Genomic DNA, 24,118 nt, shown 5'->3' with positions numbered 1-24,118 from the left:
TTCCACCTGGCTGGGGAGGCCTCACAATCATGGCAGAAGGTGAAAGGCACATCTCACATGGTGGCAGACAAGAGGGAATGAGAGCCAAGAGAATGGGGTTTATAAAAACATCAGACTTCATGAGACTTATTCACTACCATGAAAAACAGTATGGCAGAAACCACCCTCATGATTCAGTTTTCTCCCACTGGGTCCCTCCCACAACACATGGGAATTATAGAAGTACAATTCAAGATGAGATTTGGGTGGGGACACAGCCAAACCATATCATTCCACCCCTGCACCTCCCAAATTTCATGTCCTCACATTTCAAAACCAATCATGCCTTCCCAAAAGTCCCCCAAGTCTTAACTCATTTTTGCATTAACTCAGAAGTCCACAGTCCAAAGTCTCATCTGGGACAAGGCAAGTCCCTTCTGCCTATGAGCCTGTAAAATCAAAAGCAAGTTAGTTACTTCCTAGATAGTGGGGGTACAGGCATTGGGTAAATACAGCCATGCCTAATGGGAGAAATTGGCCAAAATAAAGGGGCTACAGGCCCCATGCAAGTCCAAAATCTAGCAAGGCAGTCAAATCTTAAACCTCCAAAATGATCCTTTGACTTCATGTCTCACATCTGGGTCACATTGATGCAAGAGGTGGGCTCCTATGGCCTTGGGCAGCTCCACCCCTGTGACTTTGCAGGGTATACTTCCCACTCCTGGGTTCTTTCATAGTCTGGCATTGAGTGTCTGTGACTTTTCCAGGCTCACAGTGCAAGCTGTCGGTGGATCTACCGTTCTGGGGTCTGGAAGACAGTGGCCCTCTTCTCACAGCTCCATTAGGCAGTGCCCCAGTAGAAACTCTATGTTGGGGCTCCAACCCCATATTTTCCTTCCACACTGCCCTGGACAGGTCCTCCATGAGAGCCCTGCCCCTGCAGCAAATTTCCGTTTGAACATTCAGGTGTTTCCATACATCTGCTGATATATGCTGATATATATGGCGGAGGTTCCCAAACCCCAGTTCTTGACTTTTGTGCACTGACAGGCTCAACAACACAGGGAAGCTGCCAAGGCTCGAGGCTTCTGAAGCCACAGGCCAGGCTCTGCGCTGGCCCCTTTCAGCTAAGGCTAGAGTGACTAGGACACAGGGCACCAAGTTGCTAGGCTGCATGCAGCATGGAGATCCTGGGCCTAGCCCACAAAACCACTTTTTCCTCCTAGGCCTCCAGGCCTGTGGTGGTGGGGGCGGGGGGGGCTGCCATGAAGACCTCTGACATGCTCTGGATACATTTTCCCCATTTTCTTGATGATTAATGTTCAGCTCGTCATTACTTATGCAAATTTCTACAGCCAACTTGAATTTCTCAGAAAATGGGATTTTCTTTTCTATTGCATTGTTAAGCTGCAAATTTTCTGAACTTTTATGATCTCCTTCCCTTATAAAACTGAATGCTTTCAACAGCACCCAAGTCACTTCTTGAATGCTTTGCTGCTTAGAAATTTCTTCTGCCAGATACCCTAAATTATCTCCCTTCAAAATTCCACACATCTATAGGGCAGGGGCATAATGCTGCCAGCCTTTTTGCTAAAACATAGTAAGAGTCACTTTTGCTCCATTTCCCAACAAGTTCCTCATCTCCATCTGATATCACCTCAGCCTGGATTTCATTGTTCACATTACTATCAGCGTTTTGGACACAGCCATTCAATAAGTCTCTAGGAAGTTTCACACTTTCCCACATTTTCCTGTCTTTTTCTGAGTGCTCCAAACTGTTCCAGCCCCTGCCTGTTACCCAGTTCCAATGTCACTTCCACATTTTTGAGTATCTCTATAGCAGCACCACACTCTACCAGTACCAATTTACTGTGCTAGTCAATTTTTACACTGCTGATAAAGACATACCAGGAACTGGACAATTTACAAAAGAAAGAGGTTTATTGGACTCACAGTTCCACCTGGCTGAGGAGACCTCACAATCATGGAGGAATGTGAAAGGCATATCTCACATGGTGGCAGACAAGAGAAAAGAGAATGAGAGCCAAGAGAAAGGGGTTTCTGCTTATAAAACCATCAGATCTTATTCATTACCATGAGAGCAGTATGGGAGAAACTGGCCCCATGATTGAATTATCTCCCACTGGGTCCCTCCCATAACACATGGGAATTACGGGAGTACAGTTCAAAATGAGATTTGGGTGGGGACACAGCCAACACATTTGGTGTTTGCATTGTCAGATTTTTAGAAGAATTCTTAATGTTTAAAAATGTTATCGTAAAAACTCAAGATGGAAAGAGCATGAGCTTTAGATAGGAATTTGAATTCCAGTTTCATCACTTAATGGCTGTGGGGAAGTTATTTAACTCCTCATAAACTCAGTTTCTTCATCTGTTAAAGCTTAATTAGTAAAACTTAGTGCATAGGGTTTTTGTAAATATAAGTTAGAACATGTTTCAAAAGCACTTAGCACCAGTGACAGGTACTTAAGTAAATGGTAACCATTATTATTATTGATGCCTTTTTTTTTTTGTTGCTAAAAACATGGATTCATTCTTTTCCTCTACTTTGTATTCTTCCCAGTCAAATGACAACTTCCTTCTCGCCACTTACCGGTGCCAGGCAGATACTACAAGGCTGGAACTCAAGGTAAAAATATTAGAAATTACCTTTACTTGAATGTTTGAATTTCCTTTTTCCTGCTGGTGTGTCTTATAACATATGATATTATTTGTTTGCATTTAATTTCTCCCTGAAATGAATTGTTTTGGAGTAATGAATTTTGAATGACCAGTTAGGATATAATTTAGCCCAGACCACAATCCCTGCTATTATTTCTTAATCACCTTCTCTAAAATTACTGATTTTTATTTTTTAAATAGAAATTGAGTTTTGCCATGTTGCCCAGGTTGGTCTCAAACTCTTGAGCTCAAGCAGTTCACATGCCTCAGCCTCCCAAAGTGATGGGATTACAGGGATGAGCCACCATGCCCGGCCTAAAATTATTGGTCGTAAAGTTTCCTCTAACTGAAATTTTTTTTTCAAATTTTCTATTATAGAAAGTTTCAAACATTTATAAAAGTAATGAATCCCCATGTATTAATCACACAGCTTCAGCAATGATCAACTCATGGCTACCTTGTTTATGCTATCATTACTACCCTAAAATATTTTCAAGCAAATACAGGATACTCATAATTTCATTTAGTTTGTCTAAAAGATAGGTACTCTCTCTTTTTTTAAACATAACTACACTATTATCACACCTAAGAAAAATCAACAATAATTTTTTAATATTATAAAATATTTAATGTTCAGATTTTACTGATTTTTGTTTTACAGCTTGTTTAATCCAGTCATCCTTTTTTTTTTTTTTTTTGAGATGAAGTCTCGCTCTTGTGTTCTTGTTGCCCAGGCTGGAATGCAGTGGCACAATCTGGGTTCACTGCATCCTCCACCTCCCAGGTTCAAGCAATTCTCTTGCCTCAGCCTCCTGAGTAGCTGGGATTACAGGTGCCTTCCATCACACCTGGCTAATTTTTGTACTTTTTTTTTTTTTTTTTCGTAGGGACGAGGTTTTACCATGTTGGCCAGGCTGGTCCTGACAGTCATCTTCTAAATTAACGTAGTTATTAAAGTATCTGAGCATTCACCATATATGTTTCTACCACCTGAATTTTGCTGATTGCATTCCAGTGATATCATTTATTATCATACATTCTAGAGAAAACCTTTTAAAGTTTTCTCTAGCAATTTAATGACATAACCATTTTTATAATTAAATACTTACCATAGCACACAAATCCGTTTTAGTTATTTATAGTGGGATTAGTTTTGATAGACCTATGATCTAAAAATTAAGGACTGTAACTTTTTTCCTGGTGTTGCTGATGTTTTGAAACTCAAAGGTTTTTTTATTTTTCAAGAGAGATGCTGTTACACAATATTTTTTTCACATCTGGTTAAGGAAGTTCCAGTTAAATATGATCTTTCCCCTAAACAATTCATTTTGGTCTGCATACATTCCTTTTTATGTACTTTGAAAGAAAAATGGAAAACTAGGATAAATTTATTTCTTAAAAAAAAAAAAGTATCAGTAAGTGACCTAATTAAACATTTTACATTGAGCAAATTTCTGCTAACGAATTTGAAAGTTGAGTAAAAATTGATTAAAAACAATGTTTCACTTTTTTTGTTGTTGTTTTGTTTTGTATTTTTTTGAGACCGAGTCTTGTTCTGTCACCCAGGCTGGAGTGCAGTGGCGCAATCTTGGCTCGATGCAACCTCCACCTCCCTGGTACAAGCGATTTTCTTGCCTCAGCGTCCCTAGTAGCAGGGATTATAGGCGTACACCACCATGGCTGGCTAATTTTTGTATTTTAGTATAGACAGGGTTTCACCATGTTGGACAGGTTGGTCTAGAACCCCTGACCTCAGTTGATCCACCCACCTTGGCCTCCCAAAGTGCTGGGATTACACGTGTGATACACCACACCCGGCCATGTTCTTCTTTTTTTAATTGGATATAATAATTTTAAAGTGTAGAAGAAAGACAAAATGCCTGAAAAGAGCCAAGAAAATTATGAAAAGAAGAAAAGTAAGGTGTAACTTGCTTTGCCATATGATAAAACATACCATAAAACTACCATAATAAAAATAATGGAGGATATTTCCAAGCCTAAATAAATAGGCCATGCAACAGAATAATCTAGAAATAGAACCCAGAATATATTTCACATTTATGGGAATTTAGTGCATGACATTTCTATTTTAATAGAAGAGAATACTTCTATTAAATCACTATTTCTGTTTGAAAATTACTGTTGACACAACTGGCATCCATCTAGAAGAAAATCAAATGAATTGTTATCTTATGCCATATATAAAAAATAAATTCAGATGAATTAAGTACCTACTTATTTAAAGAAAGAAGACTTAATTGTCTAACAGTAATTGTCAATAACATATAAACAGCCTATTGTTACAATAAAAACCACCAAGTAAGGAAAATAGGCAAAGGATATGGACAGGCAAGTCACAGAAGAGAAGATTGGGCACAGTGGCTCACACCTGTAATCTCAGCACTTTGGGAGGCCAAGGTGGGCAGATCACTTGAGGTCAGGAGTTCAAGAACAGCCTGGCCAACAGGGTGAAACCCTGTCTCTATTAAAAAAAAAAAACAAAAAAGTTAGCTGGGATTATGCACCTGTAATCCCAGCTACTTGGGAGGCCGAGGCATGAGAATCGCTTGAACCCAGGAGACGGAGGTTGCAGTGAGCTGAGATTGTGCCACTGTACTCCAGCCTGGGCAATGGTGTGAGACTCTTATCTCAAAAACAAACAAACAAGCAAAAAACTCAAAACACAGAAGAGGAAATCAAAATAGCTAACAAACAAAAACGTTCTACCTCATCTTTAGCCAGAGAAATTCATATTAAAATAATAAAAAGCAGTTTCTTTTATCTAGCGGAATAGCAAAAAATTAATAGTTAAAGAACAACATCGCTAGGGGACGGGGATGAAGAAAATGACACTGTCAGTCATAGCTCGTGGAAATATAAGTTGTTACAACCACTGTGGAAAATAGATATTAGCTCCTTTGGGGGAATCTATTAATAGCAATAAAATAGCAGTAATATACACACAGACATGAATATAATTAATTGCAGCATTGCTTGTAGAAGCAGAAAAGTAGAACCAAGGTGAATACTCATTAATGATTGAATGGCTGAATAAATAAGTATTTATCCATATCTTGGAATATTACACAGCTACTATAAAGAATGAATTGATTTATACAGATTAACATGGAGGAAATTTCATAAAACACACAAAATGCGGATAAAATCGCTATATATAATTTGAATATATTTTTATTTATATTAATATAAATATGAATAAATGTATGAAAAGAAACACACCTGTCTGATATAGCCAGTTATATAATATGGGAAGGCATAAGTGGGATGGGAGGAGCAGCGAGGTGGTGGTGATAGGAGAGGCAGAGATAAGGGGGAAAATGTGAAAATTAGAAATGAAAGCAAAGATGTGTATGATATCCAATAGACTTAGTCATATGAAATGATATATTAAATTAGGTCCTTCTCTTAAATTAGATCTTCCCAGCTCAGTGAATTACTATTTCCTGTTAAGTATGTTGAATTCTCAGGATATCCAGCCAGTTATATTCAAAATAGCCCAAAAGAATTTCCAGTTCAAATATACCATAATTAGATTATAGGTAGGCATCTCTATTTTCACAGAATGTCAATAATTAAGTTATTTGAAACATTTTTTCTGTCAATAGATTTTTATAATAACAGCGATGTGCTAAATACTCTTTTTTTGTACCTGTACGTAGAGAGACGTATGAAAGCATAACTACCAAAGTAGTAATAATGATCATCTGGGGTGGGAGGATTTCAGGTGACTTACATGTTTGTCCAGATTTTTCTTTATTGTTTGAATTTGTAAATAAGGAATATTAATTGTTATACTGATTATTACAAAATAATTTTTCATATAAAATTATTATGTTCTATATTAAAGCTCTTTTTCTTGTGGAAAAATCTATCTGCTAATATGAGCTTATTACTCTTTAAAAATTAACACCAAAATATAGGTTTATCAGATCTATTTTTTTGTTTTCTTTCTGTAGTTTTACTTATTATGTTTTCTTATCCTCTTCCTTGTCAGCAATATTCACAGTGCAACATTTGCAAAAAATCTTGCTTAAACTTTTTAATGTTTCCCACTTAGGTCGAATTTTGATGTTTTCCCCCTCATGCCATGAAAAGTATGAGTTAAAGTATTAATTAGATTAGAGAAGTTACCTTTGTGTAGTACAAGAGGTACTACAATCTGTCCCGTGAATTGGAACAGAGTGGGACAGGAGAAAGAAGCTGGACAGCTTTCCAATTCCTCTTAAATTAGGTCTTCACATCTTAGTAAATTTTAAGTACTTGATAACTTGTGTTGAACGTTTTAAAGATATGTTTTGTTGCTAAATATTCTTATTTTGTTTCCTTTTTTCTGTTGAATCAGATTCGATCAATTGAAGGCCAGTATGGCACACTACAAGCATATGTGACTCCAAGAATTCAACCTAAAACCTGTCAGGTCCGCCAATACCACATCAAACCTCTTTCACTCCATCAAAGAACTCACTTTATTGATCATGACAGGTAGGACAAAGGAAAGAGCAGTTTCTTTTTAGGATATTACACAATTCAAATAGACCTGTTTTTTATTTTTGTAGTGTAAATTCTGTTAGCAATTTCTACTTTTAAAAATTAAATAAACAGTTTAAATATTATAGATTTAGTATTTCTAATAAATATAAGATTATTTGTCTTATTTTACAGGCTGGTTTGAGTTGTACTTTTCCATCTTTCTCATATATTACTATTCTGGGATTCTTGGAATAGTAGTTCTCTTTCTCATATACATAATGTGAGAGCAAATACTGTTTAACCTTTTTTTTTTTAATTATTATACTTTAAGTTCTAGGGTACATGTGCACAATGTGCAGGTTTGTTACATATGTATACATGTGCAGTGTTGGTGTGCTATACCCATTAACACGTCATTTACATTAGGTATATCTCTTAATGCTCTCCCTCCCCCCTCCCCCCTCCCCACAATAGGACCCTGTGTGTGATGACCCTCTTCCTGTGTCCAAGTGATCTCATTGTTCAATTCCCACCTATGAGTGAGAACATGCGGTATTTGGTTTTCTGTTCTTGTGATAGTTTGCTGAGAATGATGGTTTCCAGCTGCATCCATGTCCCTACAAAGGATATGAACTCATCCCTTTTTATGGCTGCGTAGTATTCCATGGTGTATATGTGCCACATTTTCTTAATCCAGTCTGTCACTGATGGACTTTGGGTTGATTCCAAGTCTTTGCTATTGTGAATAGTGCTGCAATAAAGCACTATAAAGTGTCTTTATAGCAGCATGACTTATAATCTTTTGGGTATATCCCCAGGAATGGGATGGCTGGGTCAAATGGTATTTCTAGTTCCAGATCCTTGAGGAATCGCCACACTGTTTTCCACAATGGTTGAACTAGTTTACAGTCCCACCAACAGTGTGAAAGTGTTCCTATTTCTCCACATCATCTCCAGCACCTGTTGTTTCCTGAGTTTTTAATGATTGCCATTCTAACTGGTGTGAGATGGTATCTCATTGTGGTTTTGATTTGCATTTCTCTGCTGGCGAGTGATGATGAGCATTTTTTCATGTGTCTGTTGGCTGTATGAATGTCTTCTTTTGAGAAATGTCTGTTCATATCCTTTGCCCACTTTTTGATGGGGTTGTTTGCTTTTTTCTTGTAAATGCGATTGAGTTCTTTATAGGTTCTGGATATTAGTCCTTTGTCAGACGAGTAGATTGCAAAAATTTTCTCCCATTCTGTAGGTTGCCTGTTCACTCTGATGGTAGTTTCTTTTGCTGTGCAGAAGCTCTTTAGTTTAATTAGATCCCATTTGTCAATTTTGGCTTTTGTTGCCGTTGCTTTTGGTGTTTTAGACATGAAGTCCTTGCCCATGCCTATGTCCTGAATGGTATTACCTAGGTTTTCTTGTAGGGTTTTTATGGTTTTAGGTCTAACATTTAAGTCTCTAATCCATCTTGAATTAATTTTCGTATAAGGAGTAAGGAAAGGATCCAGTTTCAGCTTTCTACTTATGGCTAGCCCATTTTCCCAGCACTATTTATTAAATAGGGAATCCTTTCCCCATTTCTTGTTTTTGTCAGGTTTGTCAAAGATCAGATGGCTGTAGATGTGTGGTATTGTTTCTGAGGGCTCTGTTCTGTTCCATTGGTCTATATCTCTGTTTTGGTACCAGTACCATGCTGTTTTGGTTACTGTAGCCTTGTAGTATAGTTTGAAGTCAGTTAGTGTGATGCCTCCAGCTTTGTTCTTTTGGCTTAGGATTGTCTTGGCAATGTGGGCTCTTTTTTGATTACATATGAACTGTAAAGCAGTTTTTTCCAATTCTGTAAAGAAAGTCATTGGTAGCTTAATGGGGATGGCATTGAATGTATAAATTACCTTGGGCAGTATGGCCATTTTCATGATATTGATTCTTCCTATCCATGAGCATGGTATGTTCTTCCATTTGTTTGTGTCCTCTTTGATTTCACTGAGCAGTGGTTTGTAGTTCTCCTTGAAGAGGTCCTTTACATCCCTTGTAAGTTGGATTCCTAGGTATTTTATTCTCTTTGAAGCAATTGTGAATGGGAGTTCATTCATGATTTGGCTCTCTGTTTGTCTGTTACTGGTGTATAAGAATGCTTGTGATTTTTGCACATTAATTTTGTATCCTGAGACTTTGCTGAAGTTGCTTATCAGCTTAAGGAGATTTTGGGCTGAGACAATGGGGTTTTCTAAATATACAATCATGTCATCTGCAAACAGGGACAATTTGACTTCTTTTTTTCCTAACTGAATACCCTTGATATCTTTCTCTTGCCTGATTGCCCTAGCCAGAACTTCCAACACTATTTTGAATAGGAGTGGTGAGAGAGGGCATCCCTGTCTTGTGCCAGTTTTCAAAGGGAATGCTTCCAGTTTTTGCCCATTCAGTATGATATTGGCTGTGGGTTTGTCATAAATAGCTCTTATTATTTTGAGATACGTTACATCAATACCGAATTTATTGAGAATTTTTAGCATGAAGGGCTATTGAATTTTGTCAAAGGCTTTTTCTGCATCTCTTGAGATAATCATGTGGTTTTTGTCTTTGGTTCTGTTTATATGCTGGATTACGTTTATTGATTTGCATATGTTGAACCAGCCTTGCATACCAGGGATGAAGCCCACTTGATCATGGTGGGTAAGCTTTTTGATGTGCTGCTGGATTAGGTTTGTCAGTATTTTATTGAGGATTTTTGCATCGATGTTCATCAGGGATATTGGTCTAAAATTCTTTTTTTGTTGTATCTCTGTCAGGCTTTGGTATCAGGATGATGTTGGCCTTGTAAAATGAGTTAGGATTTCCTCTTTTTCTATTGATTGGAATAGTTTCAGAAGAAATAGTACCAACTCCTCCTTGTACCTCTGGTAGAATTCGGCTGTGAATCTGTCTGGTCCTGGACTTTTTTTGGTTGGTAGACTATTAATTATGGCCTCAGTTTCAGAGCCTGCTATTGGTCTATTCAGGGGTTCAACTTCTTCCTGGTTTAGTCTTGGGAGAGTGTAAGTGTACAGGAAATTATCCATTTCTTCTAGGTTTTCTAGTTTATTTGCGTAGACGTGTTTATAGTATTCTCTGATGGTAGTTTGCATTTCTGTGGGGTCGGTGGTGATATCCCCTTTATCATTTTTTATTGTGTCTATTTGATTCTTCTCTCTTTTCTTTATTAGTCTTGAGAACGGTCTATGAATTTTGTTGATCTTTTCAAAAAACCAACTCCTGGATTCATTGATTTTTTGGAGGGTTTTTTGTGTCTATCTCCTTCAGTTCTGCTCTGATCTTAGTTGTTTCTTGCCTTCTGCTGGCTTTTGAATGTGTTTGTTCTTGCTTCTCTAGTTCTTTTAATTGTGATGTTAGAGTGTCAATTTTAGATCTTTCCTGCTTTCTCTTGTGGGCATTTAGTGCTATAAATTTCCCTCTACACACTGCTTAACATGTGTCCCAGAGATTCTGGTATGTTGTATCTTTGTTCTCATTGGTTTCAAAGAACATCTTTTTTTCTGCCTTCATTTCATTATGTACCCAGTAGTCATTCAGGAGCAGGTTGTTCAGTTTCCATGTAGTTCAGCGGTTTTGATTGATTTTCTTAGTCCTGAGTTCTAATTTGATTGCACTGTGGTCTGAGAGACAGTTTGTTATAATTTCTGTTCTTATACATTTGCTGAGGAGTGCTTTACTTCCAACAATGTGGTCAATTTTGGAATAAGTGTGATGTGGTGCTGAGAAGAATGTATATTCTGTTGATTTGGGGTGGAGAGTTCCGTAGATGTCTATTAGGTCCGCGTGGTGCAGAGTTGAGTTCAGTTCCTGGATATCCTTGTTAACTTTCTGTCTCATTGATCTGTCTAATGTTGACAGTGGGGTGTTGAAGTCTCCCATTATTATTGTATAGGAGTCTAAGTCTCTTTGTAAGTCTCTAAGAACTTGCTTTATGAATCTGGGTGCTCCTGTATTGGGTGCATATATATTTAGGATAGTTAGCTCTTCCTGTTGAATTGATCCCTTTACTATTATGTAATAGCCTTCTTTGTCTCTTTTGATCTTTGATGGTTTAAAGTCTGTTTTATCAGAGACTAGGATTGCAACCCCTGCTTTTGTTTTCCATTTGCTTGGTAGATCTTCCTCCATCCCTTTATTTTGAGCCTATGTGTGTCTCTGCATGTGAGATGGGTCTCCTGAATACAGCAAACTGATGGGTCTTGACTCTTTATCCAATTTGCCAGTCTGTGTCTTTTAATTGGACCATTTAGTCCATTTACATTGAAGGTTAATATTGTTATGTGTGAATTTGATCCTGTCATTATGATTTTAGCTGGTTATTTTGCTCACTAGTTGATGCAGTTTCTTCCTAGCATCGATGGACTTTACATTTTGACATGTTTTTGCAATGGCTGCTACCGGTTGTTCCTTTCCATGTTTAGTGCTTCCTTCAGGACCTCTTGTAGGGCAGGCCTGGTGGTGACAAAATCTCTAAGCATTTGCTTGTCTGTAAAGAATTTTATTTCTCCTTCACTTATGAAACTTAGTTTGGCTGGATATGATATTCTGGGTTGAAAATTCTTTTCTTTAAGAATGTTGAATATTGGCCCCCACTCTCTTCTGGCTTGGAGAGTTTCTGCCGAGAGATCTGCTGTTAGTCCGATGGGCTTCCCTTTGTGTGTAACCTGACCTTTCTCTGTGGCTGCCCTTAACATTTTTTCCTTCATTTCTACTTTGGTGAATCTGACAATTATGTGTCTTAGAGTTGCTCTTCTTGAGGAGTATCTTTGTGGCGTTCTCTGTATTTCCTGAATTTGAATGTTGGCCTGCCTTACTAGGTTGGGGAAGTTCTCCTGGATGATATCCTGCAGAGTGTTTTCCAACTTGGTTCCATTTTCCCCCTCACTTTCAGGCACCCCAATCAGACGTAGATTTGGTCTTTTCACATAATCCCATATTTCTTCAAGGCTTTGTTCATTTCTTTGTACTCTTTTTTCTCTACACTTCTCTTCTTGCTTCATTTCATTCATTTGATCTTCAGTCGCTGATACTCTTTCTTCAGTTGATCGAATCAGTTACTGAAGCTTGTGCATTTGTCACATAGTTCTTGTGTTATGGTTTTCATCTCTATCAGTTCTTTTAAGGTCTTCTCTGCATTGATTATTCTAGTTATCCATTCATCCATTCTTTTTTCAAAGTTTTTAGTTTCTTTGCGCTGGTTACGTAGTTCCTCCTTTAGCTCTGAGAAGTTTGATCGACTGAAGCCTTCTTCTCTCGACTCATCAAAGTCATTCTCCGTTCAGCTTTGTTCCGTAGCTGGCAATGAGCTGCGTTCCTTTGGAGGGGGAGATGCGCTCTTATTTTTTGAATTTCCAGCTTTTCTGCCCTGCTTTTTCCCCATCTTTGTGGTTTTATCTGCCTTTGGTCTTCGATGATGGTGACGTACTGATGGGGTTTTGGTGTGGATGTCCTTTCTGTTTGTTAGTTTTTCTTCTAATGGTCAGGACCCTCAGCTGTAGGTCTGTTGGAGTTTGCTTGAGGTCCACTCCAGACCCTGTTTGCCTGGGTATCAGCAGCGGAGGCTGCAGAAGATAGAATCTTGCTGAACAGCGAGTGTTGCTGTCTGATTCTTGCTCTGGAAGCTTCATCTCAGGGGTGTACCCCACCATGTGAGGTGTGAGGTGTTGGTCTGCCCCTAGTGGGGGATGTCTCCCAGTTAGACTACTCAGGGGTCAGGGACCCACTTGAGCATCAGTGTGTCCGTTCTCAGATCTCAACCTCCATGGTGGGAGATCCACTGCTCTCTTCAAAGTTGTCGGTGAGGGCCATTTACCTCTGCCGAGGTTTCTGCTGCTTTTTGTTTAGCTATGTCCTGTCCCCAGAAGAGGATTCTACAGAGGCAGGCTGGCATCCTTGAGCTGTGGTGGGCTCCACCCAATTCGAGCTTCCCGGCAGCTTTGCTTACCTACTTAAGCCTCAGCAATGGTGGGCGCCCCGCCCCCAGCCTTGCTGCCGCCTTGCAGTTAGATCTCAGACTGCTGTGCTAGCAATGAGGGAGGCTCCATGGGCTTGGGACCCTCTGGGCCAGGTGTGGGATATAATCTCCTGGTGTGCCGTTTGCTAAGACCCTTGGTAAAGCACAGTATTAGGGTGGGAGTTACCCGATTTTCCAGGTGTTGTGTGTCTCAATTTCCTTTGGCTAGGAAAAGGAATTCCCTTCCCCCTTGCACTTCCCAGGTGAGGTGATGCCTCTCCCTGCATCAGCTCTTGCTGGTCGGGCTGCACCCGCGGACCAGTGCCAACTGTCCAACACACCCCAATGAGATGAACCCAGTACCTCAGTTGAAAATGCAGAAATCACCCGTCTTCTGTGTCACTCACGCTGGGAGCTGGAGGCTGGAGCTGTTCCTATGTGGCCATCTTGGGCACGCCCCCCGGTTTAACCTTTAGATAGTATAATAGTTCTCTGTGAATGGGACCTCATTGTATTAGCCTCAAATATTATATTTCCTTTATATTTCTTCTTAGGGAATACTGATAAAGCAATTGGTTGTGATAGTTCCTTTTATTTCCATGACAACTTAGGCATCCACCTTTTTGTAGTTTTTCAGAACATGGGCTTAAAAAGAAGGGAAAGAGAGGAACAGTTACTGATTACTTTATTTGTGCTATGTATTATGCTGGGAGCTTATGTAGTATTTAATTCTTATAGCAAGACAGGTAATAATGTCTCCATTTTACAAATGAGAAGTGGAGGCTTAGAAAAGTAAGTAACTTGCTGATAAAAGGACTAAAGCTATGAATTTAAGCCAAAACCCATGTTCTTTGTATTGCTGCCTATAATTTAAAATATATAATTTAAATAAGTTGTAAGGCAGACTATTCCTAAAGAAGATTTTTGGAAAACATTAAAAGTCAAGGTTTTATTAATGGAGGTTGCGTGGCATGCTAGAAAGAACAGCAAATTGGTAATCAAGAGACTTGGATTACAATCTGTTCCTGTCTGACTGGGGGTTTAATTTAATTTAGTCTCTAGGTTTTAGTTTTTTCATCTGCAAATGAGAGGATTCGTCCAAAGTTTTCGTTTCATAAACTGCATTTTCTTAACTCTTTATAATTATCCATCTGATTTATTTTAAATTTGATTTATTTTACAGTTTTTTTATGTTGCTTTAGTGTGTGCTTTTGCAAGATAGAAAGTATGATCCCATATTTCGGGAAGATAGAAGGTATTATTCTGTAGGTTGTCTAATGGCACAGAGCTAGTAAATAATGGAACAACCCATGCCTGTCTTACTCAAAAGCCCAATTCTTTGCCTTTACACTATACTGATTATTTCCCTAAGGAGGTTCTTATATAAGTATGTTTTGTAGTTTATGTAGTAGAAATACTAGATAAGCTTTTTTAAAATGAGGGCTGGGCATGGTGGCTCACACCTGTAATCCGAGCACTTTGGGAAGCCGAGGGAGGTGGATTGCTTGAGCCCTAGAGTTCGAGACCAGCCTGGGCAACATAGTAAGACCTCGTCTCTATAAAAATAAAAAAAAAATAAACTTTTTAAAAATGAAATATTCCCAAATAAATGGAATTTTATTTGAAAAGCATGTTATAATGAGTAAAACCTGTTTACATATATCACTTAACTGATACTTAGCACAGGTGCAGGTATACGTAAGTGTTCGATTTTTTTTTCATGAAATTGAAATGTTCGTTTATTTTACGTATAAGATTAATCTGAGAAAATTGAATGTTTTTGTTTATATTTGTTTAACAAATATTACAAAATTCTGCTTATTACTGTGTACAGATAATACCTCATGTATTCCCACACATAAATATGTGCCTCTACTATTGTATTACAGACCCATGAATACACTGACTCTAACAGGCCAGTTCAGTTTTGCTGAAGTTCACTCCTGGGTGGTTTTTTGTCTGCCTGAAGTTCCAGAAAAACCTCCAGCAGGAGAATGTGTGACATTTTACTTTCAGAACACCTTTCTAGATACACAACTTGAAAGTATCTACAGGTAAATCAAACTTATTACTGGTTCACAAGTGTCATTTTATGTAAATGTAGCTTCTAAGTTTTCTTTTGTTTTAACTTAGGAGTTATTTGTGAGTAATCTGATTGAAAATCTATACTGTTCAAGATAATCTATTGAAAAACAAGTCAAATTAGTAAGTTTGGAAAAGCGATTGAGTAAAGATGTATATGCAAAGATCAATACATTTCCTAAGTTCCCAACAATAACAATAACTAGTGAGAAAATAAATTATTTTAAAAGACCCTTTCAGAGTAGCAATAACAATAACAAAATAACCAGATAAAATCTGTAGGAATATTCTTTATTAGAAATATGTAGAAGTTACATGACAAAAACTGTAAGATTTTATTGACATAAACGCCTTGATTAAATGGAGTAATATATTCTGTAGTCATCAATATGAAGACATTGTAAAAGATGACAGTGCTACCCAAATTGATTTGAATATTTATCCTAATTCCAATAAAAACTCCAGTTGAATTTCTTTATGCACAAATATAACATGGCTTAGAAGGTTAGGGCTTAGAAAATGCAGGCTTTTGGCAGCTATTCTGATACGGTTTGGAGGTCATTATATTGTTTTACACTCTTCTCAAGCTTCTAGTTACACCCATCGCTCCTCCACCATTACCTCTAACTCATCTTCTATAAGCTCCAATAATTCCTCTCAACTTCTCAATATAGTAGAAGCTAAACTTTTTTTTTTTTTTTTAGCCTGTCTCTGAATGTGAAATGGTCTACTTCTTGGGCAAGGCTAATTTCTCTGCATCTACCCATTGAGCTTGGATCCTCCTGCTTCTTCAGAGTCTTTCCTTTTTCATTCTTTCTCACATCTGTAGGTTGTTTTTTGTTTGTTCCTTTTGTTTGTTTTGAGACAGGCTCTCACTCTGTCACCCAGGTTAGAGTGCATGGCATGATCTTGGCTTACTGCAGCCTCGACCTCCCAGGCTCAAGTGATCCACCCACCTCAGCCTCCTGAGTAGCTGGGACCACAGGCATTCACCAACATGCCCAGCTAATTTTTTTATTTTCTGTAGAGACAGGGTTTCACCATGTTGGTCAAGCTGGTCTCAAACTCCTGAGCTCAAGCAATCCTCCTGCCTTGGCCTCCCAGAGTGCTGGGATTATACGTGTGAGCCACCACACCTGGCCTGTAGGTTGTTTTTGTTTTCTGCATGTGTGTGTGTTTGTGTTTTTGTTTTTGTTTTTGTTTTGCTTTGTGTTGTTTGTCTGGGAGAGAGCTCATTATTCTTTCTGTCAGCCTCTTAAGGTTCTTTCCCTAAGCAGATAATTGTGGTATTCTCCTAAGTTCTAAAAACTTAGCGTGGTAAAGTCTCAACTCGGGAGCAAGAAGTAGAATACCTTTTGCTTCTCTTGTTATTTTAAAATAATAACAGTATTGTTCTAAAAACGTAATTTTACCTCAGAATTCAGCCTTTTAGAACCAAGAACTCTTCAGAAATCTAATTGGTTTTAACATCCATTCTATGGAGGTTTTTCACTATACCGTCCAAGGAAGCTTATCTGTGTCTAAACCTGTAATAATTACTCCCATTTTGAAGTACCACAGTGAACCTCACACGTTAATCATAGCAGACAATTCAACATGCCCCTAGCATATTATATACTTTTATAATAGCACACCTTTGCTCTTTATCATTCTGTGGCTTTGAATATTTTTTCTTAAGATTCAAAACTGTTTATCCTTTAAGGTCCAACTTAATAGCTACTTTTTTTCTTTTTTTTTTTTTAAGAAACAGGGTCACACTGTGTTGCCCAAGCTGGTCTCAAACTCCTGCCTTCAAGTAATCCTCCTGCCTCAGCCTCCCCAGTAGCTGGGATTATAGGTGCAAGCTACTGCACCCAGCAGTAGCTACATTTTTGAAGTCTTCCTTGATTCTCTTCTCTGTTTCCATAGCATTTTTTTCTTACGTGTCTGTGATATTTATTGTTATCTGCTTAAAGTATATAATTATTTTTTATTTTTTATTGTATTTTTTTTGAGACAGAGTCTCGCTCTGTCACCAGACTGGAGTGCCGTGGCACGATCTTGGCTCACTGCAACCTCCACTTCCTGGGTTCAAGTGATTCTCCTGCCTCAGCCTCCTGAGTAGTTGGGACTACAGGCATGTGCCACCATGCCCAGCTAATTTTTGTATTTTTAGTAGAGATAGGGTTTCACCATGTTGGCCAGGATGCTCTCGATCTCTTGACCTCATGATCTACCTGCCTTGGCCTCCCAAAGTCTGGGATTACAGGCATGAGCCACCACGCCTGGCCCCTAATAATTTTTATATAAACTTATTTCTCTAAACTTTATTTTTGTGGACAGTCTAATTTTAAATATTTTTGTATGTAGCCTCCAAGGACCTAAAACATAGTTTTGCACATAATAGGTGCTCAACAGATGTTTTTCAGATGCCTGAATAAAATATATGTGTATGGAGGTAGTGTAGAAGTGTGTGCTTTGCAGGCAGATGTACTTAGATTTGAATCCTGGCTCTGTGACTTACCAGCTATGTGACCCTAGCTGGTTGCTTAACTCTCTGAGCTTCAGTTTTCTTTTCTGAAGAATGAAAATAATAGCACTTACTTTATTGAATTGTTATGATGATTAAAAGAAGATAACCATTTGAGTCATTCTGTAGTACCTGGCCCTATGTGTTTACTAAAGATCATCTGTTAAGATTAAAGACTAATAGAAATGTCATGATTTCTAAAACACAATTGAGATCAAAGTAGTAAGTGTATTATTCATTTCTAGAAAAAAAAACAATTATCTTTTTTTTTGTTTGTTTTGAGACAGGGTCTTACTCATCAGCCCAGGCTGGAGTGCAGTGTCACAATCTCGGCTCACTGCAACCTCCTCCTCCCAGGCTCAAGTGATTCTCATGACTTAGCCTCCTGAGCAGCTGGAATTTTAGGAGTGTGCTACCACTCCTGGCTAATTTTTGTATTTTCAGTAGAGACAGGTCTCACCATGGCCAACATGAGGTCTTGAACTCCTGACCTCAAGTGATCTGCCTGCCTTGGCCTCCCAAAGTGCTGGAATTACAGGCGTGAGCCACTACACCAGGCCAAAGCAATTATCATTTGCATATAGCTAGTTGGCATACATCATTTCTGTGTGTGTGAAAACCAAATGAAAAGGCATTAACTATATGAGAGATGATATATATTAATTAGGAAACTTGGTCATCGTAAAAAGGAACCAAATGCAAGCAGCTTAACCAAATAAAATAAATTTATCATCTCACATAACTCAAAAGTCTAGCAGTAATCTGCCTCATGCACAACTGGATCAGTGGCTTAATTGATGTCATCAAGATTTTATCCCTTGTTCAGTTCTGCTTTTATCTTTTCTTGGCTTTACCATGCAGTGTTATGGCCACCAGCAGTTCCTAGAATCCAGTTGTATATATTTTCAGCTGCTGTAGAATTTCTCTTGCCTACTAGCTCCAGTAAAAATCCCAGGATTGAGTATCATTGTCAAGCCGTGAACCACTGTGGTCAGGGGTATGGAATGTACTGCTCAATGCTTCCTCCTGAAGTCCCATAGAGACCAATGCCACTGAAACTATATGGACTGAAGAGGGCAAGAGAAAGAGGAGTGGTACCCTAAAGAAAAATAACGATCCTGGCCGGGCATGGTGGCTCACGCCTGTAATCCCAGCACTTTGGGAGGCCAAGGCGGGCGGATCACAAGGTCTGGAGATCGAGACCATCCGGGCCAACATGGTGAGACGCCATCTCTAAATACAAAAATACATCTAAAAATACATCTAAAATACATCTAAAATACATCTAAAAATACATCTAAAAATACAAAAAATTAGCTGGGTGTAGTGGCGCCTGCCTGTAATCCCAGCTACTTGGGAGGCTGAGGCAGGAGAATCGCTTGAACCCAGGAGTTGGAGATTGCAGTCAGTCGAGATTGCGCCACTGCATTCCAGCCTGGCAACAGAATGAGACTCCGTCAAAAAAAAAAAAAAAAGAAAAAGAATGGTCCTCTGACCATAAGCAGTGGCATTGGATGCTGAGCATGAAAAACAGCAGATTTCACTCTTACATATTTGATATCAGATTTCTTTTAAGGATAAAGCATATAGTCACATTGTAATTTGTGTGATTACATGAAAGAAAAACACACTTATGTAACTAAGCAATTCTAAGTGCATTTTATATATGTATATATATGAAGTTGGCGGTTCGAAATATTAGTGAAAAATGAAGGTAAAAGTTGTTTTAAATGAAGTTTTTATATAAATTGTCACATCTTTAGGAGGCATATATCTTTTGTTTAGTTTTACGAGTATGTTCAGAAGCTGAATTAATATAATAGTAAAGGATTACATGTTTAAATTTGCTTTATATTAATGATATATGTATACAAAATAAATCTACAGTCAAATGAAATCTGTACACTAAGTACTAATCATAAAATATATATGTACTGGACAATTTCCTTCTACAGCTATCCTTTTAAAAAATATATTAATTTTATAGAAAAGGAGAGGGAGTTTTTAAATCTGACAACATTTCTACTATCTCCATCCTAAAAGATGTGCTTTCTAAAGAAGCTACAAAAAGGAAAATTAACCTCAACATATCATACGGTAAAGAAACAAACAAAATTAATAATTCTTTCTGATCTTTATTTTGTGTTGTTGTTACATTATTAATGTTTCTGATCAAAGTGATTTATCTAACTGCATCTGGTCAACTCCTTCTAGAGATAAATGAGGTATCAGTCCAACACACTTTAAAGCTAATCCACCCAAAGCTGGAGTACCAGTTGCTTTTGGCTAAGAAAGTGCAGTTAATTGATGCTTTAAAAGTAAGTACATGTGTTGTCATGGACTGGTGATTATTATTTTAAGTCACAGGATTTCTAAAATTATCGTTACTTTAACATTACATTGGATTGAATTTTGAATATTAAGGTGCTTCTGTTTTTAATTTTAAATAAGGAATTGCAGATTCATGAGGGAAATATGAACTTTTTGATACCAGAATATCGCTGTATTCTAGAAGAGGCAGATCACCTACAGGAAGAATACAAAAAGCAACCTGCACATCTTGAAAGACTCTATGGTTAGTGGACCATTCTAGAATACCTTGCCATATTTCTTTTCAACTGGCTATTTCCCAAGGATCATGTAAGACAAGCTGGGCAGAAAGATAAAAAGATTACATCAGTCATGATTCATGAACCAGTCATGAATCAGTTGACAATCAATTTATTGCACAGGATATTTCTGTTTTTTGTCAAGCTACTTTTAATATTTAATTCTTTTACTTGATAAAATGCAAGTATATTAAGAAATAAGTATACCATGATGAATTAATCTATATATATGAACAAACCTGGTATAAAATGAATGTAATCTATGAACCTTTAGAGCTTAGACTGTATTTCACACAAATAATTGTCATGTTTTGTTGCTATTGTGAAATATAAAAATGCAGCATTTAAAAATTTTAAGGCAAAATTTAATAAAGGATATACGGTATTCGTGTTGTGTCAATTTACAATTCCAAACTTACTTTGGTGGTGAGAAGTTGAATGTTTCACAAATTGTATTGAAACAGAGTAAAGGAGGTGAGGGGAGGGAAAGAAGGAGTGAGGAAGGAAGAAACAGCTTAAGACAAACAATTTTATTAGCAATCTTTACATAAGACCTGTTGCATATAGCACACTATTTACACTGTCTTCATAATCAGGTGAGATATTTAATCCTTACAACAGCTCTGCAAGGTTAGGTGGTATTATCTTCATTTTTCATATACTTTAACTGAAATCTGAGTCTAAGGAATTTGTTGTCACTTAGCAAGCTAGTGATAATGCTTGCATTAGAATCTTCTCACTCCAAAATGCATGCCTTTTACACTATGCCAAGTCTTCCATAGTCACTGTAGAGCCAATTGGTATCATTAGTCCACATTGATCCTTAAGACTGCCTACTGAATTTCTTATTACATATCCAGAGACTTTCTCACAAACTGTGGCTATATTTAATGTCTTAACCTTTATTACATGGCAAGCACATGATCTCTTTTATCCTTGTAATAACTTATGAGATTGGCTGTACATAACATCACTGATTGCAAAATCCAGACAGCTTTGTAAACCAAAGTTTTTTTCATAAATAATTTGACAGCAAAATCTTGACTTAATCTGAATTAATTTAATAACAAAACCTGACTTAACCTGACGGGAGGTTTTCTTTTTTTTTTTTTTTTCTTTTTTCTTTTTTTTTTTTTTTTGAGATGGAGTCTTGCTTGGTCTCCCAGGCTGGAGTCAGTGGTGCAATCTCGGCTCACTGCCACCTCTGCCCTCTGGGTTCGAGCAGGTTTCCTGCCTCAGCCTCCTGAGTAGCTGGGATTACAGGTGCGTGCCACCATGCCCAGCTAATTTTTTTGTACTTTTAGTAGAGACGGGGTTTCACCAGATGGCCAGGCTGCTCTTAAACTCCTGACTTCGTGATCTGCCCACCTTAGCCTCCCAAAATGTTGGGATTACAGGAGTGAGCCACAGTGCCCAGCCTGAAGTTATATCTTTTTTATTCCACTTAGTGCAAATATTCATCCATATATTTTGTGACAGAAATAGTACTATGTTTTGCTATTGAATGCTGCCACTCAGTCCCCTTGGGGTTAATACCATAGTATATTCCTTTCATTATTCCTAAAATAGGAAAAATTCTGAAATATATCTTGCATCAAGCTTTTTGGATAAAGGATTTACAGCTTGAATAATTCCTATTTTACATATGAGAAAACTCAAGGCGAAATGATTTGCCCAGATCTTTGAACTTAGGACTATTTGCCTTCAAGTCAAATCCCAAGAATGGTCAACATGTAGATGGAATATTTTAATTCAGATAAGCTGTTAAAAATAGAATCTGCCTACACTATGTCAAAATGGTCTGCTTGGTGGAAAAAAGATACCACTTGTTGTGATGTTATATATACTGATAGCAGTTCAAAAATGACGAGTAGTTGATTGTCTGAATTAATAGCTTATAATCAATTGTTAAGAGGGTTATTAGGCAAACTATTTATATCTTGAAACTTGTTTTAAAATCCCCCCAAAATGAATGTTTTTAAAAACATCATGGCTTTTAGGTTTGTGTATGTTAAATAATGGAATTACAGGTGCTTAAAAATAGATTATCAAGCAATTAGTGAAATACTGTGTAATTAAATATAATCACTGACTGGAAATTTATGTTTTTTCTTTATAGGCATGATCACTGATCTTTTCATAGATAAATTTAAGTTCAAAGGCACCAATGTAAAAACTAAAGTACCCCTTCTGTTGGAAATTCTGGACAGTTATGACCAAAATGCATTGATTTCATTCTTTGATGCAGCATGAAATACAAATAAGGTAAAGTCCCAAAGAAGTGGTCTGTTTAAATGAAAAATATTAAAACAGAATTAGAAGTTAACTGTGTACATACTTTAATTTCAAATGCTTTTTTATATCTAAAAATATTTGAGATATAATGGATGGCTTTTTAAATTAATGCTTCTGTTTCTTTTGAGAAGTTGAACTTTCTGAAAGAGTTTTTATTTTTGAAACACAAATAGAATGATTTAAATAGGATTTTAATGAATTTTTGGCAAGTGGCTGTTTTAATTTTTAAATTGAGAAGTAATATGTGGAAAATGAAAATATATTCAAATGTATTACAAGGTACATAAACACATAAATATGTAAACTGCTTTATAGGTTTCAAAATGTATTTTTATATATTACCTTATTTGATCTTAACAACTGTTGTATAAGTTTGTCAAATCATATAAGAAAACTGATTCTCAGTGAAATTTTGTGATTAAGAGGACATGCTAGTATTTTATAAAGCTGAGACCAGAACCCAAGTACTGGTACTTGCTTTGTGTCCTGGTTACTATGTATGTTGCCAGCTAGTGGAAGTAACCTACCAATTATTTTTTCTAGGAGATAGGATTGATTTGCAACTGATTTTCCTTTTGCTTGCTGATGTTTTATGACTCTGCTGCAGTTTGTGGAAATGCTGGACTTGGCTCAGTGCTATAAATTGTAGTCAGGGAAATAAGAAGAGCTTACACAGAGTGGGGGGATTTTAACTAGACATGCTGTAACCAGTGGAGCTATTCAAGCGTGCTACAAGTGAAGAGTGCAGAAATAGTGATGCCATCTTAGATTTTCCTACACCAGTATCTTCTAGATCTCTTTTTATCATATATGACGTTAAGGCTACAGAAGTTTTGTACATTAATCTTAATTCATATTTATTAATTTCAAAGGAATATTGAAAGGTTTTAAAATGGCATAAAGATAATGGAAAATAAGCTTTATGTTTCAAGAAGGGCAGACTCACTAATTTTTTAGAAAACAATGCTTCTTAATGATATGCTATTATACTAATTAGTTACGTGCAAGCTTTGTATATAAATATAAAAATTTGTTACAGGCACATATAGTTAATTTTATTTTAATAAGATCATATTGTTTTTACTATATTTAAAGAAACTTTACTTCTGAAAGGAACATAATTATATCTAGGTCACTAGAATGTCATTGTATTTTTTGTTGGCTGCCACAGTTGGGGAAAAATAGATAAAAATTAATGACTCTATTTGAATATTTTGTAATGCATTGCTATTTATTATATATATATCAACAGTAGTTCAAGGTGGCACTTAAATTAATTGCATCTTCATTAGGAAAAATAAAAAGCATAAAACACAATTTCTGGTTACTATGAATAAATGCCTAAATGTTAAGATGACATTACTACAGTCTGACACTTGAGTACTGTATTACTATGTGAGCTCCGTGTTAATTTATGCACATTATTTAATCCTAACAACCGTATTACTGTAGTTATTAGTCCCTATTAACAGATAAGAAAACGGAGAA

General features: G+C 37.1%; 1 protein-coding gene across 3 annotated transcripts in view; it reads left to right on the top strand.

Moving 5' to 3' along the window:
* Positions 1 to 23,992, top strand: part of BBS7 (Bardet-Biedl syndrome 7) — a 55,765-nt gene extending 31,773 nt beyond the window's left edge. Inside the window, exons 13-19 of one of the 3 annotated variants that reach the window (XM_010362560.2) lie at positions 2,564 to 2,629; positions 7,025 to 7,164; positions 15,025 to 15,189; positions 19,714 to 19,823; positions 19,941 to 20,044; positions 20,178 to 20,301; positions 22,455 to 23,992. In XM_010362560.2, the coding sequence (XP_010360862.1) occupies positions 2,564 to 2,629; positions 7,025 to 7,164; positions 15,025 to 15,189; positions 19,714 to 19,823; positions 19,941 to 20,044; positions 20,178 to 20,301; positions 22,455 to 22,588 (843 nt within the window). In that variant the 3' untranslated portion in view covers positions 22,589 to 23,992. Of the gene's footprint in view, positions 1 to 2,563; positions 2,630 to 7,024; positions 7,165 to 15,024; positions 15,190 to 19,681; positions 19,824 to 19,940; positions 20,045 to 20,177; positions 20,302 to 22,454 lie in introns of those variants that run through there. The other 2 variants (XM_030925277.1, XR_004055466.1) reach the window with 2 other exon arrangements.
* Positions 23,993 to 24,118: the final 126 nt, after the last annotated feature.

The sequence above is a fragment of the Rhinopithecus roxellana genome, chromosome 2 (assembly GCF_007565055.1).
Source record: "Rhinopithecus roxellana isolate Shanxi Qingling chromosome 2, ASM756505v1, whole genome shotgun sequence".
In the NCBI taxonomy this organism is placed as follows: Eukaryota; Metazoa; Chordata; class Mammalia; order Primates; family Cercopithecidae; genus Rhinopithecus; species Rhinopithecus roxellana.
This window is presented reverse-complemented; position numbering and strand designations above follow the sequence as displayed.